This window comes from Sorghum bicolor, chromosome 4, assembly GCF_000003195.3.
Source record: "Sorghum bicolor cultivar BTx623 chromosome 4, Sorghum_bicolor_NCBIv3, whole genome shotgun sequence".
Lineage (NCBI taxonomy): Eukaryota > Viridiplantae > Streptophyta > Magnoliopsida > Poales > Poaceae > Sorghum > Sorghum bicolor.
This window is the reverse complement of record NC_012873.2, coordinates 52,813,757-52,832,215: the sequence shown is the minus strand read 5'-3', so window position 1 is coordinate 52,832,215 and position 18,459 is coordinate 52,813,757. Positions and strand designations below refer to the sequence as shown.

Sequence of the window (18,459 nt, the reverse complement as noted above, 5' to 3'; positions counted from 1 at the left end):
GAGGGGCGGTTGGTGGCAGTTATCCTGGGTCGTTCTTGACTCGATCAGCGGTTCAGCCATATCCACGCCAAACCAGACCAAACTCTTCGTAGAACGAGGTCTGTACAGTGCTCCAAGAGTCCTACTAGTAGCCTAGGCTTTGTTTAGATTCAAATTTCTTTTGATTTTGACACAATAGTAGTTTTGTTTTTATTGGATAAACATTGTCCCACTATAGAGTAATTAGACTTACAAGATTGTCTCATGATTTATAGGTAAACTGTACAATTAGTATTTATTTATATTTAATGCTTTATACATATGAAGTAAGATACGATGTGACGAAAAATTTTTAAAAAATTTTGGTTTTCGGTGAAGTACTGAAGGCTGTAGTGCTACTAGAAGACGTCACATCATCGAGACTTATCATCGTCGCATCGCAGAGTGGGAAAAAAATCCCGCTGATCAAAACTGCGTCATCGTCTCGTTAGTCGTCACGTCAAATTTCGTGCACGAATATAAAATCCCCACGGCACAGTGCACTGTGCACGGTAGGAGTATACAAATAATCAAACCGTTGCCGTTGCGGCTGACGGTTGGTAGAGTAATACCGTAGACTTGGAGGGGCCATACTGCAAAAGGCACCGAAAAAATATCTCCGCAGCTACGACGCGCACCCGCTCCGCGTCCATCTGACGCGTGGGGACAGCGGACTCCCGGAATCCAGACGTCAGTACGTGGGTTGGGGACTTGGGGTGGGGTCCGCGCCTGCGGGCCCCCTGATCTTGTGCTCAGAGGAAGACGAAGATCCGGCGGCAGTGAGGAGGACCGCGGGTGCGTGGCGCTGCGGCGGTGGACTTTGCTGCGCGACGCGACGTTTTTCCCCCTGCTGGTGCGAACTCGTGTGCCCCTCTTTTTGGCGACCATGCATATATCACCTAGCAAATATCCATATTATTTAGACTATTTTTATATTTTTAAAATAAAAATTAAAGTATAATAGATGTGTTATCTAAATTGCTAAAATAGCAAATTTGCTATGCCTAAACTTTCACAATTATGTTGTCTTTATTACTAGCTATCCTATATGAAGACTGTTGTATAACTTTATTTTTTGAGTGAGTCTTTTATTTTATACAATGGCTAAATCTTGTAGTTTATAATATAAAGAGTTTGGATATAGAGGTAAATGAGGATCAGCGTACACAACGAGCGTCATACTACAACCTAGCAGGATTTGCACCCGCACAATTAAGGCCTTGTTTAGTTCCAAAATTTTTTAGAAAATGTGATAAATATTATCTAATTATAGATTAACTGGACTTAAAATATTTATCTTGCAAATTATAGGCAAACTATGTAATTAGTTTTTGTTTTTTGTTTATATTTAATGCTCTATGCATGTGTCCAAAGATTCGATATGATACGAATCTTGAAAAAAAATTGGATTTTTGGGAAGAAACTAAACAAGGCAAAACAGTGTTGACGTGCAGCCGTGCACCGTATGGACAAAACTGGTTTCAACCTTCTGGGCAGCCAATTTGTCACGTACGTACCTACTGGAATATGCGTTGTCAAAAGTTCTCTCCGTGAATGGATCTAATTAGGTCTTACTGATAAAGCTCAAATCTATGCATTTAGGTCTTACTGATCAAATATTTAGGGCACGTTTGGCTCCCACCAGACCGCAGCCATCCAAAACTGTGGCCGTGTCGTGAGTGTGGCCGATAAAACGGCCTCCTGATAATTGACGAGTTGGGACATGCATTCTCAACCATAGGCCGCCACGACGTGCATCAAACCTGTGGCATGAGCTTTTGGCTCCTGCGGCGTGCCACACTGTGACACAACAACTTGCATCACGGTTTGAAAGCGATCCTAGCCCTAGAAAATGTTAGATCTAACGTTGTAAGCATGCCAAGTATAGTTACACGTTTATACTTTAGATTAAATATAAAAAACACTTTAGTTTAGCTAGAGTTATGCCAGACGGACCTTAACAACTCCTCCCAAAGATCACAACCTCACACATTAAAATATAGGCTTGGAAAAATTAAAAAAAACATTAATATCTCTTCAGATAACCACTTATAAAATTACATAAAACTATTTCTTTGTAGAAAGCTAAGAAAAGCTAACCAGCCATTCTAATGCCTCTATAAAACTTGGCTTAGAGCAACTCCAAACGTACTCTCTGTATGCTTCCTAATTTATAGGTGTAGAAATTTTGAAAAAAAAAATAACACTCCATACAGCCTCTTTTATTAGATCTCTAGATATAAACATTCTCTATTCTGGATTTCTAGCAAAAAAAGAGGAAAGTGAGGATGGCTCTTTAGAGTGGGCACAATATATAGAAAAAGTTTTTAGAGGGTATAAAGTTATAGAAAGTGTTTTTACTCTCTAAACGATAATTTAAAGAGTAAACTTCATAAAGACCATTGGAAGTTTTGTTAGCCAGTTTTATTACCGATTCAACTTGGTTTGGTCTTGTTTAGTTTGTGAAAAGAAAAGTTTTTAGGTACTATAGCATATTTGCAACTATAGTAATTAGTGTCCAATCATGGATTAACTAGATTCAAAAAATTTGTCTCGCAAAATACATATAAACTATACAATTAGTTAATTTTTTATGTATAATACTCTATGCATATATCCAAACATTCGATGGAATATGATTTTTTTTTTTTGATGAAACCTAAATAAAGCCTTAGTCAAATTTGACTAACTGACATGTCTACCGTCGAACGCTCGTTCAATATAAACACCTGGGGATGAATGCATGCTAGCGTGTTAGACTTAAACCTTGTTTAGTTCACCCAAAATTTAAAAACTTTTTAAAATTTTCCGTCATATCGAATCTTACGGCACATGCATGGAGCATTAAATATAGATAAAAACAAAAGCTAATTACACAATTTACCTGTAAATCGTGAGACGAATATTTTAAATCTAGTTACTCCATAATTAGACAATATTTGTCAAATAAAAACAAAAGTGCTACAGTGTCAGAATCCTAAAATTTTTTTATCTAAACAAGGATGATGTCACCAACTCTTGTGAGTATTTTTCTTATGTACTCCCTATGTATAGTATTTAGATGTCGTTCTGGACAAGATTTAAGTTAAACATTTAGAATATAAATTATCAACAACTTTTAAATTGTTGAGTTTGTAAATGTAAAATTATATAAATAGATTTGTCTTAAAAATACTTTCATAAAAGTATACATATATCATTTTTTTCTAAATATTTTTATAAAAAATAAGAGGTCAAAGTTGTATTTTAGAGGGCGTATCGTTGTCTTATACGACTTTTACATCTTATATGGAGGGAGTATGACCCTTTTGGTATACTTCCTCTGTCTCACAATAGAAGTTGTTATGGGATATTTGTAGGTTAATTTTTTTCAACTTTAACTAGATTTACAGAAAATATATGTAATATTTATATCTCCAAATAAGTATATTTAACGATATATCTAATAATATTAATTATGTATCACAAATATTAATATTTTTTTATATATAATCAGTTAAAGTAAAAAAAATAACTTTTCGTGAAGCGAGAATAACTTCTATTTAGAAACGGTGAGAGTATGTTTCTCTATGCTCATTGATTTAGAAAAAAAAGTTTAACCAGGTACAGAACTATGGTTTGCGGTAAAGTTTGACTACGACTTGACATAGGCCTTGTTTACTTTCACCTAAAAATCTAAAAATTTTCAAGATTTCTCATCACATCGAATCTTTAGATGTATGTATGTAGTATTAAATATAAACAAAAATAAAAACTAATTGGACGGTTTAGTCAAAATTTACGAGACGAATCTTTTGAGCCTAGTTAGTCTGTAATTAGACAATAATTACCACAAACAAACGAAAGTGCTACAGTGTCACGAAATTTTTCACTTCATAAAGATCTTGTTTAGTTCACCCTAAAATCCAAAAAGTTTTCAAGATTCTCCATCACATCGAATCTTGCGGCACATGCATGAAACATTAAATATAGATAAAAATTAAAACTAATTACACAGTTTAGCTGTAAATCGCGAGACGAATCTTTTGATCCTAGTTAGTCCATAATTGGATAATATTTATCACAAACAAACAAAAGTACTATAGTAGTGAAATCAAAAAAAATTCGCATCTAAACAAGGCCTAGACACGGCTAACAATATGGGAGTGACTTACCGCTTGCCTCTTGCTGGTTGGGCCCGCTGTCAATCGCTGAGACAGCATGTGTTAAGTTCTAGAGAGTACTCGTAGTCCAGAAACGGCCCTGGCTCAGTGCGTTTTCTTGCTGACCACTGCGTTGTGCCGTCGTGTGCCCGTTCTTAAATTTAATACGTACAGTAAAATAAGGCCTTGTTTAGTTCACAAAAATTTTCAAGATTTTCCGTCACATCGAATCTTTGGTGGCATGCATGGAGCATTAAATATATACGAAAATAAAAACTAAGTGCACAGTTTATCTGTAATTTGTGAGATGAATCTTTTGAGCCTAGTTACTCTGTGATTGGACAATATTTGTCAAATAAAAACGAAAGTGCTACAGTTGCCAAAAACCAAAATTTTTGCGAACTAAACAAGGCCTAAAACAAAAGAAAAACACTACTGTATGCAGAAGCCCTGGCCTTGTTTAGTTTCCGAAAAATTTTGCAGAATTTTTCAGATTCTCTATTACATCAAATTTTTAGACGTATGCATGAAGTATTAAATATAGATGAAAACAAAAACTAATTGCACAGTTTGGTCGGAATTGACGAAACGAATCTTTTGAGTCTAATTAGTCTATAATTGAATAATATTTGTTAAATACAAATGAAAATACTACTATTCCTATTTTGCAAAAAAATTTGGAAGTAAACAACGCCCGGGTGTGGACGCAGAGCACAAGAGAAGGAAAAAAAAGGCATACACAGAAGGAAAAAAAAAAGGCATACTCCAGCCGCTCCACTAGTCCACTGAAAAGGAAGGTCAAAGCGACCGAGTAAACAGGCAATCCGTTGACCCGCGGTCGCCGTCGCGTCCGCATCTTCTCACGCACCAGTGCACCACACCAACCGCAACCGGAGTGAGGAAACAAGAGAAGGCGATGCATCGAGGATTGTTTAGTTTAAAAAAAATTACAATTTTTTTTAGATTTTCTGTATCATCGAATCTTGTGGTACATAAATAAAGTATTAAATATTGATTAAAAAATAACTAGTTACGTAGTTTACCTATAATTCAGAGCATGTATAATAATGGACTTATAACCAAACCAATGCTAGGCCTTGTTTACTTCCCAAAAAATTTTGCAAAATTTTTCAGATTCTCCGTCACATCGAATCTTTAGACACATGCATGAAGTATTAAATATAGACAAAAATAAAAACTAATTACACAGTTTAGTCGAAATTGACGAGACGAATCTTTTGAGCCTAGTTAGTCCATAATTGGACAATATTTGTCAAATACAAACGAAAAAACTACAGTATCAATTTTGCAAAATATTTTGGAACTAAACAAGGCCTGTAAAGGAGAAAAGACATGAGAGATGATAGTTTGGCTCTCATGCAAGCACCAAGCTAGACTGGTGGGTCCAAATATCAAGTGTTGTGAGTAGGAATAGTAAAGAGAAGTTGTCTTAGAGACAAGTATGGGACAACTTACTGTATAACTTAATCTTTTAGTTTATAGTCAAACACTTGGCTCTATTATTGACCATCTTACGAGACGAAACTTTTTAAGTCCAAATAATCTATAATTGGACAATATCTATCAAATATAAATGAAAATACTATAGTATCTATTTTAAAAAAAATTAAAACAAGGCAAAGTTTGCATCGCGTCGTAACGTTGACAAGCAAAGGCTTATACTACTGGCTGTTAAAAAAAACTTTGGCCTTGTTGAAAGGTCCTTGTTTGGTCTTGGTAATTGAGTGACAACTTAGGTGGACTAATAATGTTTATGTGAGATACACAGGAGATTAGTCCACAGGTAATTATATGATGATGGAGGAGCTCATTGCATATGAGACATGACATGGAGTCATGTGACCAAGGTGGAGAAGATCAAGATGAGGCTTGGCTTGATGGACCGGTTGCAAGAGTGAAGGGCAAGTCGGAGGCTTTGAAGCGAGGGACCGCGTGTGACGGTGAAGCTTGAGCAAGACTTGGCGCCGATGGACCAAGGCAACGGTGAAGAGCAAGTGAGGTCAAGATCGATGAACCAATACGGTCACGTGATGATATGAAGTGGATCATATCATTTGGTGATTGGTTGGTGCATGTGTTGCATCAACATTGAGGAGATGGAATGGAAAGCGCAAGGCAAAGGTATAACCTAGGGCATTTCCATTTCACCGGTCATAGGTGTGTAGAGAAGTTTATGACCGGATTTAGGATAGATGGCCGTACTATCAAGAGGGGCAAACTTGTTTGCATATCGGTCATCTAATGCCACTTGAACGATCTAACTTTGCATACGTGTTAGGATCGAGTGGCGTGGCAAGTTGAGAGGCTAACTCCTTTGAAAAAAATGTTTGTGAAAAATGCTAACACACTTGCACTTGGTGGTGTACACTTGGTGGTGTTGGCACACTTTTCAAAGGAGGTGGAGTTCCTAGGGTTGAGAGGCGTGTGGGCGGGATTCGGCGCTTTTGAGAAAATTAAGTGCATATTTTCTATTGCGCTGGTGGGAAGTTTGGAGAAGTCGCGGGAGTGCACCGGACGCTGGTGCTGGCAGCACCGGACGCTGGTCCAGAGCGTCCGGTGTGGTGTCTGTGGCGCAGGTGTGCACCGGACGCACCGGAGTGAGTCCGGTGCTCAGCGTCCGGTGTGAAGGCGTTTTGCAACCCTCTCTGCGCACGAGTCCGGTGAGCACCGGACCGTCCGGTGCCCAGCGTCCGGTGAGGTCGCGAGTTTGACACTCTCTCTGCGCACGAGTCCGGTGAGCACCAGACCGTCCGGTGTGGACTTGCAGAGCGTCCGGTGGTGCTGTGCAGGCGCGCGTGCGCAGTAGCCGTTGGCGGCAACAGTCGAGTTCAAACGGCTAGTGACACGTGGCGGTCAGCTGAGCACCAGACGCTAGGTGTGGAGCGTCCGGTGGCTCCCTGTGAGCGTCCGGTGCCCACGTGTTTTGCCCAGTGAAGGGGCAACGGCTAGTTTAGCCCTTGGGGCTATAAATAGAAGTGGTGGCCGGCCTTGGCTGGTGCTGAGCACCCTTGGGACTTAGTGTCCATGCTTGGGGAGTGCTAGTGAAGCCTCTAACTCACATATGCTTGATAGTGTTCATCCGATTGTGTGAGTGAGCGATTCTAGTGCTTTGCATTGAGAGATTGCATAGAGTGGCACTAGGTGTTCGTGTTGCAAGCCGGTGGTGCTTGTTACTCTTGGAGGTTGCCACCTCCTAGACGGCTTGGTGGCTTGTGACTCCGTCGAAGCACGCAAGGAGATTGTGCGGTGCTCCGGAGAAGAGATTGTGAGGGGTACGGTGCTCACCCCGCGGGGATCGCGAAGAGCAACTCTAGTTGAGCGAGACGTGAAGAGCGACAAGTGGTCCGGCTGGGTCAAGTGCTAGAGCTTGTGGTAAGCACTCCGCGTGGAAGAGTGTGACTTGCGGGTCACCACTAGCAAGAGGACCGGCGGCAACCTTGGAGCTTGTCTCAACGGGGACGTAGCTTGGTGGCAACCAAGTGAACCTCGGGAGAAAATCATCGTGTCAACTTTGTTCTTCCCGTTGGTTTGCAAGTTCCTAACACAAGCTTGTATTTACTTTCATATATTTGTGCTTGTGTAGTTGCTCTTGTAATTAGTTAGCTTGTGTAGCTTGCTAGTTACCTTCTTGCTTGTGTAGCTAGAAGTAGTTCCCTTGCGTGACTAATTTGGTTTGTGTAACCTTGTTAGTCACATTGCTTAGTTTGTGTAGCTAAGTAAGTTGCGCTCTCTAATTTGGCATTAGTTGCCTTGTTATTGAGCTTGCTAGTGAGCTTAGGCTTTGTGCGCTTTGCCTCACTAGTTTGTGAAGGAGCTCCCCCGGTTTGCAAAGTACTAGTTGCATAGGTTTGTGTGACCTTGCTTCTAGATTTGGTTAGGTGAGCTCTTGCTAAGGTAGCACCTTGTTCGCTTGTCTAGGATCTTTTACAAGGTGCTAGAGAATTTAGATAGAGGGGTGTAGTCTTGGCTAGACCGATAGTTTTAATTCCGCATTTGTTTCGGTTAGCCGGCGTGATAAGTTTTAGAAAGGACTATTCACCCCCACTCTAGTCCGCCATCTCGACCCTTCACTTGTACTAGTAGTTGAGGTCTTGTTCGCTTGAGTTTAATCTGTCAACCATTCAACAATGTTTTTCTCCCATAACAAATTAGCCAAGTACTTTCTGTCATGACTCATTAGCCAAACAAATAAGGCGCAGTTCACCCTAAAACCTAACTTTTTTTTTGAAGATTCTCCATTACATCGAATCTTAGGCACATATATTAAACATTAAATATAGATAAAAAATAACTAATTACACATTTTATCTGTTGTTGACCTCAATTTTTATGAGTAAGGACTTTTTGTGGGGTCGCTCCGTGGAAGGAAAGGTGGCTAGTTTGTTGGACCGGCTAAATAGAGGATTAAACGGTGATAGTCGATCGAGACGTGTCGGGGCTACGACAAGTAAATGAAGAGAACGTGTCAGACTTCATTACAGAGAAGATTGGAGTCCAAGTTACCTTTTTATTTCTAGAAGTCTTATTTCGTTAAGACTCGCGTTAAGATTTTCGGGTTATAAATACCGAAGACCCGATTATTGTATGATATACAAAATCAAATACAAAACCTTTTCAGCTCCGGTCACAAACTTTGAGTAGGAATAAAAGTAGATCTCGGCAAGACCTTCGACAAATCGAGTTGCATCGGTTGATTTTGATCTTTGGTTTGCTTGTAAGTATTGTCACGGTTCATATCTAGCTAACACGGCTGCATCATTTGATCTCATGTTAAACTTGATTTGAACTATTTATCAGTTTAGTTCTTTTGCTCCAATCTTTTGCGAGTAACTGATATAAGCTTGTTTTCGGCTTTACCAGATTGACAACTTGATAGATTCATTAAGTTATCAATATTGTTCATATTTAATAATTTACTTATTATAACAATTTTTGCCCAATCGAGATCTGATAGATTAGATTAAGCTTCAACTTTATTAATTTTCAAGTTGTCTTGACAAATTTCAATGTACACTAATCATTATCAAAATAGTCGATCAAGTCTACATTAACTAGTCTGTCGATCTAGATTGTTACATATTGTGCATTCGAGATACTTATTTGATTATAATTAATCTAGAATTAGAATAAGATTTAGCCTAATATCATTTGTTATGGGCTATATTTTCGAACCCCATTGCCAAGTATGTTAAGTTAAGTTTAAGTAGATCCAAATTTGGTTATGATAAAATAGATAGATCTCGTTCGTGCTTGATGGATACTATATCGGCTAAATAGCCGATCCAGTTATGCTTCAACGAATAGCACACATATGTAGATTCGTTTCAGATAACTAGTAATGTGTGTTGAATTTATTGAAACCTGCTGACTTTGAGATGAGATGAATATAAATTTAATGCATATTATAAAAATAATTTGTTAAGATCGTAGGCCTTTAGACCAGTCTTAGTAAGTTATTGTTTATTGAGAGATTTACTTGTATGGCCCTCAAAAAAATACCTCTTCCTTGTATGACATTTTTTTGAACTTTCTTCTATGGCCCTTAAACGAACTTTCATTCTTTCTATGGCCTTCCGTCCGTTTTCAGCACTTAACAGTGTTAAGTGGAGGATAAAAAGACCATAATGCGCCTGCCGTCAAATTTTTTTCGCAAAGTTTGGTTTGTTTCTTGTATATTTTTGAGTAATAGTAAACAAATAAATTGACAATTTAGACATTATAACAGTACATGTTTGGACATAATAAATATTTAGACGGCATCACAGTACAGTATAGTATGTGCTCAAAAATTTTCATTCTAGGGGTATTATGGTCTTTTTACCCTCCACTTAATACCTTTAAGTGCTGAAAACAGTCGGAAGGCCATAGAAGAAATGAAAATTTATTTGAGGGCCATACAAGAAAGTTCAAAAAAAAGGTCATACAAGGAAGAGGCATTTTTTAGGGCCACACAAGTAAATCTCTCTTGTTTATTGAATAGATGAAAAGAATAAATATTTGTAAGCTATTTTTTCTCATATAAACCTTGTATCGACTAATTAGTCGATCCAGTCGCTCTCGCTCATAACATGGTCATATGGTTTGCTTTGAAGAGCATTTAAATGGATTAATTTATGATACAACGTTATGATAGATTAATGAGTAATAAATATTATAATCATCTCGTCATTATTTGAGCATTGTTAGGAGTTGACTTTTTAGTCAATTTTCTTTCATCAACGGCTATTCTAAGCCATATATTTTGTAACTGTCTGGCAACAATCGACAACTTCCATAATTTGATATTTGTTTTTTTTCTTGTCAATTACAGGTCAAATTGACTCGGACGCCTTAGACTCAAGTCACCAGATTCGGCTCGTGTTTTGAGGTTCAGGAGATCAAGAACTCTAGCTTCTGGACGGTCTCTGAGGTCCTTCGAGTGTGTTACATGGAGACCATTTTTCACACTAACACCCATAATTTGCAAGACGAATCTTTTGAGCCTAATTAGTCTACGATTCGACAATAATTACTCCCTCCATCTGAAAAAAATCTTGAAGAGTCAAAGCATTTCAAGTTTGACTAAAATTATAGAAAGAATTATAAAGATTTATAAGATCAAGTGAATACTGTGAAAATATAATCAATAAAGAACCTAATGATATTTAGTTAGTATCATAAATATTATTATTTTATCATATAAATTTGGTCAAACCTAAGATAATTTAATTTTCTAAGATTTTTAAAATAACTTATAATTTAAGATAAAGAGAATATCAAATAAAAACAAAAGTGCTCTAATAAAAAAAATTCAAGTTCACCGACCTCCTTGACCTTCCGGGCAGCGCCGACTAGTCGCGACTACATGGAATTTTCAGCAAAATTTGATCGATGCCGAAGAGCAGTGGGTTTACAGTTTACACACGCTGCCCAATCGAACCGAGGGAAAGAGCTCTTGGCCCAGTGAAAATTACGCTTCCACGGCGGAGTACGTGCAATCAGCGTTAGCCCATGGAGGCCCACAAAACTGGACTGCTCCATGCCTCCATGGCCCTCCCAATTTTAACGATAGTCCATTTTCCTCAATTTATTAAGACCAAATCTTCAACACTCTTTAAATTTTAAAACCGTTTTCTTTTGTCTAAGTCAACCATGAGCTTAATAGAATTAATAAGATACTTATATCAACAAGTTGCAACTTCTTTTCCGGGAGCTCTTCTTCAAAGAACTCTAAAATTAAGCATGTTTGGCCTATAAAAATTTAGAGATGAGTGACAAACTGGGAAGTACCTCTCGAGTGCGCACAAGTGAGGACAAAGAATGCAGAGAAGAATGGTGTTGGTCTGTAAGATAGTCTATATTCTAGAAAAGCTACCACATAAAAAACGGGTCTGGCCTCATAGAGGCGGGACGTTATATCACGCCACTCAGTTACCACAAAGACATAAAGAGTTTAGGGCACTCACAATGCAAGACTCTATCACAGAGTTCAAGATAATTAATTACATACTATTTATGGTATTTTGCTGATGTGGCAGCGTATTTATTGGAGAAAAAGGTAGAAAAAATAAGACTCCAAGTCTTATTTAGACTCTAAGTCTACATTGTTCGAGGTAATAAATAACTTTAGACTCCATGATAGAGTCTGCACTGTGAATACCTTATGGGACTATTTGATTGGATTGGCTAACCCCATGAGACTTTATTAAGTCATTTTCATATTGTTTGGTTCCCTACTTTGGCTCTTTAAAAAAAAAAGCTGGAAACGCGACGGGTGTCCCTATTTTTAGCAAGCCTTGCTTGGGTACCACCTAAGGTTCTGTTTAGTTCGCTCTATTAAAATTTACTCTTTATATTTGGAGGTGTGAAAGATACTAGAGCTATGCTGATTTGGAAAAGTCCAGTACCTTTAAAGGTTAAGATCTTCTTTTGGATGGCTATGCATGATAGAATTCAGTGTGGAGTTCGGCTGAAAAAGAAAAAGTGGTCTGGCCCTGAGAAATACTTTGTGTGCGATCAATTTGAAACTTCTGATCATATTCTCTTCCAATGCCCCTTAGCTATTTTCCTTTGGACATTTTTTCGAGAATGTTTGGGTTGCGACGTGGTTGCGACAAGCTGTTTGTCGCTGTTTTTAGAGATCGTGGAAAAAAGTCGAGGTAAGAAACAAATGCTAATCATTTTTCTATCTGCAGGTGCCTTGTGGTCTCTCTGGAAATCCAGGAATGATCTAGTCTTCAACGAGAAAGTGATGGCGTCGCCGGTTGTGTTGATTCACAAGATGCTGATGTTGATCAAGTCCTGGCACCCTCTGCTGAAGACAAAGATGAAGCCAACGGCGGATGATATGATGAACTTAATCTCGGCGTGATGACACGAGGAGGACGGCAACCAGCGAGGCACAAAAGACGGTGGCGACGGCACAAGGCAGCCATATGGACAGTGCGGTCGAGTAGGAGGTGGATTTGCCGGAGCGCAATCCGTGCTAGAGGCATGTTTAGTTCACTCAAAAATCAAAAAAATTTTAAGATTTTCCGTCACATCGAATCTTACCGTACATGCACGAAGCATTAAATATAAAAAAATAAAAACTAATTATACAGTTTATCTGTAAATCACGAGATGAATCTTTTAAGTCTAGTTCATCAATGATTGAATAATAATTATCAAATAAATATGAAAGTGCTACGATGCTTAAAACTAAAAAAAATTAAGAATTAAACAAGGCCTAGGACGTCCGTGCCACCCCCAAAAGTGCTGTCGGCACCGTCGCACCTCCACGCTGCATCCTTCCTTGACTTTCCTTGTTTGGGTCCAGAATTGGTTTGCGTCCCAAATAGGCTTAAAATTGAACGAGAATCAAACACACTCTATTTGGTTTGCGTCCCAAATTCACCAAACCAAAATTCTAGCGTGTCGCCCAGTCGCCCTCACTTGTTTGCTTCTTAATATAAATCTAGGGTGCCACCCTTTTATATGGTTGACCGTGGAAAAAAACATTTGTGTGACACTGCCGCACATGGTGCCTCCTCCTATCCTAAAATAAAAGTCATTATCGCTTTTTGATAAGTCAGTTTTTTTTAACTTTAACCAATTATATATATAATATTTATAATATATAATTAGTATAATTAGATAGATCACTAAATATTCTATTATAATACTTTTTTTTGGTTATATAAATGTTGTATGTATATCTTTTACAAATCTAATCAAAGTTAAAAAAAGCTTGATCAACACACATCGCATAAATTGATTTGAAGCCATAAATATGAATACTATTTACTAAAAACTTAATCAAACGTGCATACCATAGTTGCATTCTTTTCATGACAAAGGTAGTAAAATAAAGTCTCAACAACATATTAATCACGTAGTAGGGCTTGTCGTCTTAGAAAAAAACATATCTTTCTTGTACTGTATGGTGTTGGATAAAAATATTTTGTATATGAAAATTATACCAGGAGATTAGATCTGCAAATTTTTAGTTTTAAATTGTGACAATTGAGGTCGTTAAGACGTTTAAAAATAATATAAAGTTTAAACTACGTATTAATCGTGCATGCTTGCCGTATTAGAAAATTCAAGTTTTCTCAGTGTTGGATAATAAATAAATAATAAATCTATACCTATATATAAATCTATAAAATTTTGTCAATACGTTTCTTCCGTTGCCCAGAAACCACCGTGCCCTGTCCGGCTTCCGAAACCTCCGTCGGTTTAACGTCGTCGGTAAGAGAGAAAAGGAAAATATAATGTTTTCTAGGTTCCCAATGTAAAATCTCGTATTATTGGAGATGCTGCGCGCCGGGGTGGATCGGGTAAATTGCTTCAGACTCAACGGAAACAGAAAGAAAGAAGGAAAAAAATCTGACCAAATCGAAACGATGTTGGATAACTAGACCGAATCAAAATCAAGATACGGGGATCGCACTATGTAACTACCAGAGTCCTTATCGCTCGTGTCTTCTAAAATCTTCACTAAATCATAGAGTAACTCGACTTAGAAGACAGTAAAGATGAGACTCCTAAAATCAAACCAATAAATTCATGGATTCTTCTTGCTCTATTCTAAAACAAAACGTTGGTGGAGCGACGCCTTGGCGGATGTGGGTGACCCTGGCCCCCCCCCCCCACTTCGTCGGATCTGAGGAAGAAACCAAGCAGCGTATCTCACTTCACTGGATCTGAGGAAGAAACAAAGGAGCACGTGTGAGGAAGAAACCAAACGCATACAAGACTTCAGGGACCCTTGCCCCATTTCGCTGGATCTGAGTAAGGAAAAAGAGCAGCAAAAGAGAAATAAACTAAAGCCGCCGGACACTGCACTGCACTTGTCGCTGGCTGCATCGGCCGGCTATATCCAATGCCGAACCACGCTACTCAGCCTTAGCGCCGTGCGTTGCCCGCTCCGCCGGGCTCGAGCGCCAAGAACAGCATGGAAAAAAGAGATTTTCCTAGGGGAAGAATTTTTCAAAAAAAAATTCAATGAAGAGGGAAAGAAGAATGGTCTAGACACAAACAGTACCTTGTTGTTGAGCAGGAAGAGCAACGGACCGAGCATGAGGTCGGCGCTACAGGAGTGGATGTGGACATGTGCAGTCGAGGTGCGTAGAGAGCCGCCGCGGGCACTGGCTTAAGGGTACAGCCGATTCATGGCCTGGAAGGCATCCTCAGTTTTTTTTCCTTTGGCGGAGAGGCTCAGACACCAGACTCCTCTCGCATGCAGAGTTGGGACTTAGGTGCGGCACCCTCCGTGAGATGAACGAGAGAGAGAGAGAGAGAGAGAGCAAAAAAGGAGGTGAGCTTTGTGGCTCAGGAGTAAGGATGGAAAGGATAAGGAAGACTACACGAGAAGGCTGATTTTTGTATCGTGGCGAACTGCACAGGGACAGGGCATTAAGAGCATATCTAATATACTAGGTCAAATTATATTGTTACTATAAGATTTAGCTATTTTGTAAAATAAAAAAACTCACCTAAATCATAGAGTTCCACAATAATCTTTGTATAGGATAGTCAATGAGGACGGCGTGCTATCTATGGCAAGTAAAAAGTTAGAGATAGCAAACTTGCTATTTTAGCAAACTACATTGTTGTATTTAAGTTTTTGCTTTAAAATTCTAAAAAAAATACTATATCTGTTGGAGTTGCCCTAATAGTGCTGGTCTTTTTTTCAACAAAAGCTCCATTATTCAAAGTACTCCCTTGGTCCCTAAAAATACAATTCTTGTTTTGGAAGATGTTAAACCATTTAAACTTTAACAAATTTTTTATATAAAAAATATTAACAATATGAAATAAATATCATTAGATTATTTATAGACTATATTTTTATAATAAATTTATTTGAAGACATAAATATGAATATTATTTACTATAAATTTAGTCAAATTTAAGCTAAATTTACCAACATAGTTTTCATAATTACAATTTTTTGGGATAGAGGGAGTACAATCAAATTGTAGACTTTTATGTAAGAAGCTATGAACACATCTGAAATCAACCATGCAATAATACATCGTGTTACCACACAAGGACATGTTTACTATTGGCACTATCAGACTATAAATTATATATTCTGTTGCAATGCATGGGCGTCCCATTGTAATGTATGTACAGAATTATTATTGGCACAAGTACTGGATAATAAATTTATGTCCCGATGCATGGCCGCCCGCGGTTCGTTTGTGCTGGACATGGTCCGGCCGCTGGCTGCGCTGATGCCGGCGGTGCGGCGCGCGGACAGAGCGGTTCCGTTCCACCGGCGCATGCTCTACGCGGGGCTGTCCGTGTCCGTCTTCATGGTGTGCAGCCACCTGCCGCTCTACGGCGTCCGCTACGCGGCCTCCGGCGCGGACCCCCTGTACTGGCTGCGCTCCATCCTCGCCTCCAACCGCGGCACGCTCATGGAGTTCGGCGTCGGCCCCGTCGTCACGGCCGGAACGGTGATGCAGCTCCTCACCGCCTCCAAGCTGATCCGCGTCGACAAAAGCGTCCGCCGGGACCGCGACCTCGTGGACGGCGCGCGGAAGGTGCTCGCCGTGACCATCGCGCTCGGGGAGGCCGCCGCCTACGTCCTGCTCGGGATGTACGGGCCCGTCGGCGCCCTCAACGGCGCGCTCATCGTCCTCCAGCTCTTCTCCGCTAGCGTCCTCGTCGTCTTCCTCGACGAGCTCTTGGACAAGGGGTACGGCCTGCAGGGGTGCTCCGCCGTCTCCCTGCTCTCCGCCACTAACACCTGCGGGAAGGTGTTCTGGCAGGCGTTTAGCCCCGTGACCGTGAACACCGGACGGGGCCCGGAGTTCGAGGGCATCGTCCTCGCCGTCATCCACCAGGCCGTCGTCCGGGCCGGCAACACCCGCGCGCTCGTCGCCACCATGCTCCGCCGCCACCTCCCGAACGTGACCAACCTGCTGGCCACCTGCCTCGTCCTGCTCACGGCGATCTACCTCGAGGGCATCCGGATGCTGCTGCCGCTGCAGTCGAGGGAGAGGCGTGGGCGGAGGGTCACCTTCCCGATCAAGCTTCTCTACACCTCGACCACGCCCATCTTCCTCTACTCCGCCATGGTGTCGGTCCTCTACATGGTGTCGCAGCTGCTCCACTACAGCCGCTTCGGCGGTGGCGTGCTCGGCCGTCTGCTCGGTGTGTGGAAGGAGGCCAGCTACGCCGCCGTCCCGGTCGGCGGCCTCGCCTATTACGTCACGCCGCCGTCCAGTGTGGCCGCCGACCCGCTCCACGCGCTCATCTACACCGTGCTGCTGCTCGCATCGTGCGCGCTGCTGTCTCAGTTTTGGGTGGTCACCTCGGGGTCGTCGGCGAGGGACGTCGCGAGGCAGCTCGCGGACCAGCGCCTGGCCATGCCTGGAAGGCGTGATGGTGCAACCTACGAGCAGCTCAAGTGTGGGGGATAGACCCCTATACCCTTACGGCTAGACTTGGGCCAGGAGGCTTGGCCCATTACGAGACGAGTTCAAGGCTTGATCCGACAGCCTGGAGTCTCGCACAAGGAAGCAAGATGTGGAGATCAAACAGAATTCTAGTCGGTTAGAATAGGAATTGATATCGAACTATCTATGGCAATTGTAACCGACTAGGATTAGTTTCCAGATCTGTAACCCTGCCCTCCAGACTATATAAGGAGGGGCAAGGGACCCCCCTAGGTCATACATCATATTCTCTCAGCACAAATCAATACAACCAGACGCAGGACGTAGGTATTACGCCAACTCGGCGGCCGAACTTGGATAAAAAGCTTGTCCGTGTCTTGCGTCACCATCGAGTTCGTAGTTTGCGCACCGTCTGCCGATAAACTACTACCGTGGGTATACCCCAAGGTAGACTGCCGACTAGCTTTCGTCGACAGTGGCGCGCCAGGTAGGGGGTGTGCGTGCAACTTTTCCGGCGAACAAGATGGTCACGATCCCAGCTTCCGCGACCGTGCCCGAAGGCCTCACGTTCACCGTCGGCCAGATCACGTGGACGACGTGCAGCGGCGGCTTCCCGACCACGGTCCCGAAAGAGATCCAGATCCAATCTGAGATCACGCCGTCTCCGACCACACGCATGACGGCACCGAACTCCCGACCACCGTTCCCACTCTACAAGGGAAAGGAGATCGGCTGCTCGGACCTCCTCCAAGCGCTCGATCGCGCCGACTCCAAGCTGCTCGAAGTCTCCCAACTAATAGATGGAGTTCTGCGCCGGCCCGACCAAGCCACTCAAGCGGATTTTTCGAAATCCCGCCGGCCAACTCGTGTCACCACACACGAACGGCTGGGAACGTCCCTGACGATAACCTCAACCTCCTCAGGCCGATCCGTCGAGCTCAAAAAGGGAGACCATCCTTGCGGCCTGAATAACTCGGCCTCTGTCTACTCACAGCATGTTCAATCCGTTTTCAGCAAAGCGGGCTGGTCGCCGACAAGGAACAATCGTCACCATGTCAACATGGTGACAATCCGAGAGCTACGGAACGGCCAGGTTTCCAGCACCAACTCAAGCACCGGCTCCGTCCCCACCGAGGTTATAAACACCGAAGACGAGGGCTACGACCTGGATTTCCCTTCACACCCTCCGGGTTTCGACCGGTTCCCGATATTCCCCCCCCCGGCGAGGGGATATTGTATTCAATGTCAGCGCCGACGAACCGGTTGTTGACGGAGAAACAGACGACCAGAGGCAACTCCGCGAACAGCGTAACGCCGATCGCGCCCGACGGCGTGCGGACGAGCAACAACACACGCCACCGGGTAACCTCAACGATGCCTTTGACATGGTCGGGGACCAGCCGGTC

At 41.7% G+C, this 18,459-nt stretch overlaps 1 protein-coding gene and 1 long non-coding RNA gene across 2 annotated transcripts; one reads left to right on the top strand and one right to left on the bottom strand.

Annotated features, from left to right (window-relative positions):
- On the bottom strand, positions 14,018-15,009 carry LOC110434533. Its single transcript, XR_002452040.1, has 2 exons — positions 14,689-15,009; positions 14,018-14,347 (listed from the first exon to the last, which is right to left on the bottom strand). It is a non-coding gene; the product is annotated as an uncharacterized LOC110434533 (long non-coding RNA).
- LOC8068874 (protein transport protein Sec61 subunit alpha) lies at positions 15,830-17,077 on the top strand. Its single transcript, XM_021459548.1, has one exon. It carries the CDS (start codon positions 15,830-15,832, stop codon positions 17,075-17,077), a length of 1,248 nt encoding a protein of 415 aa, XP_021315223.1.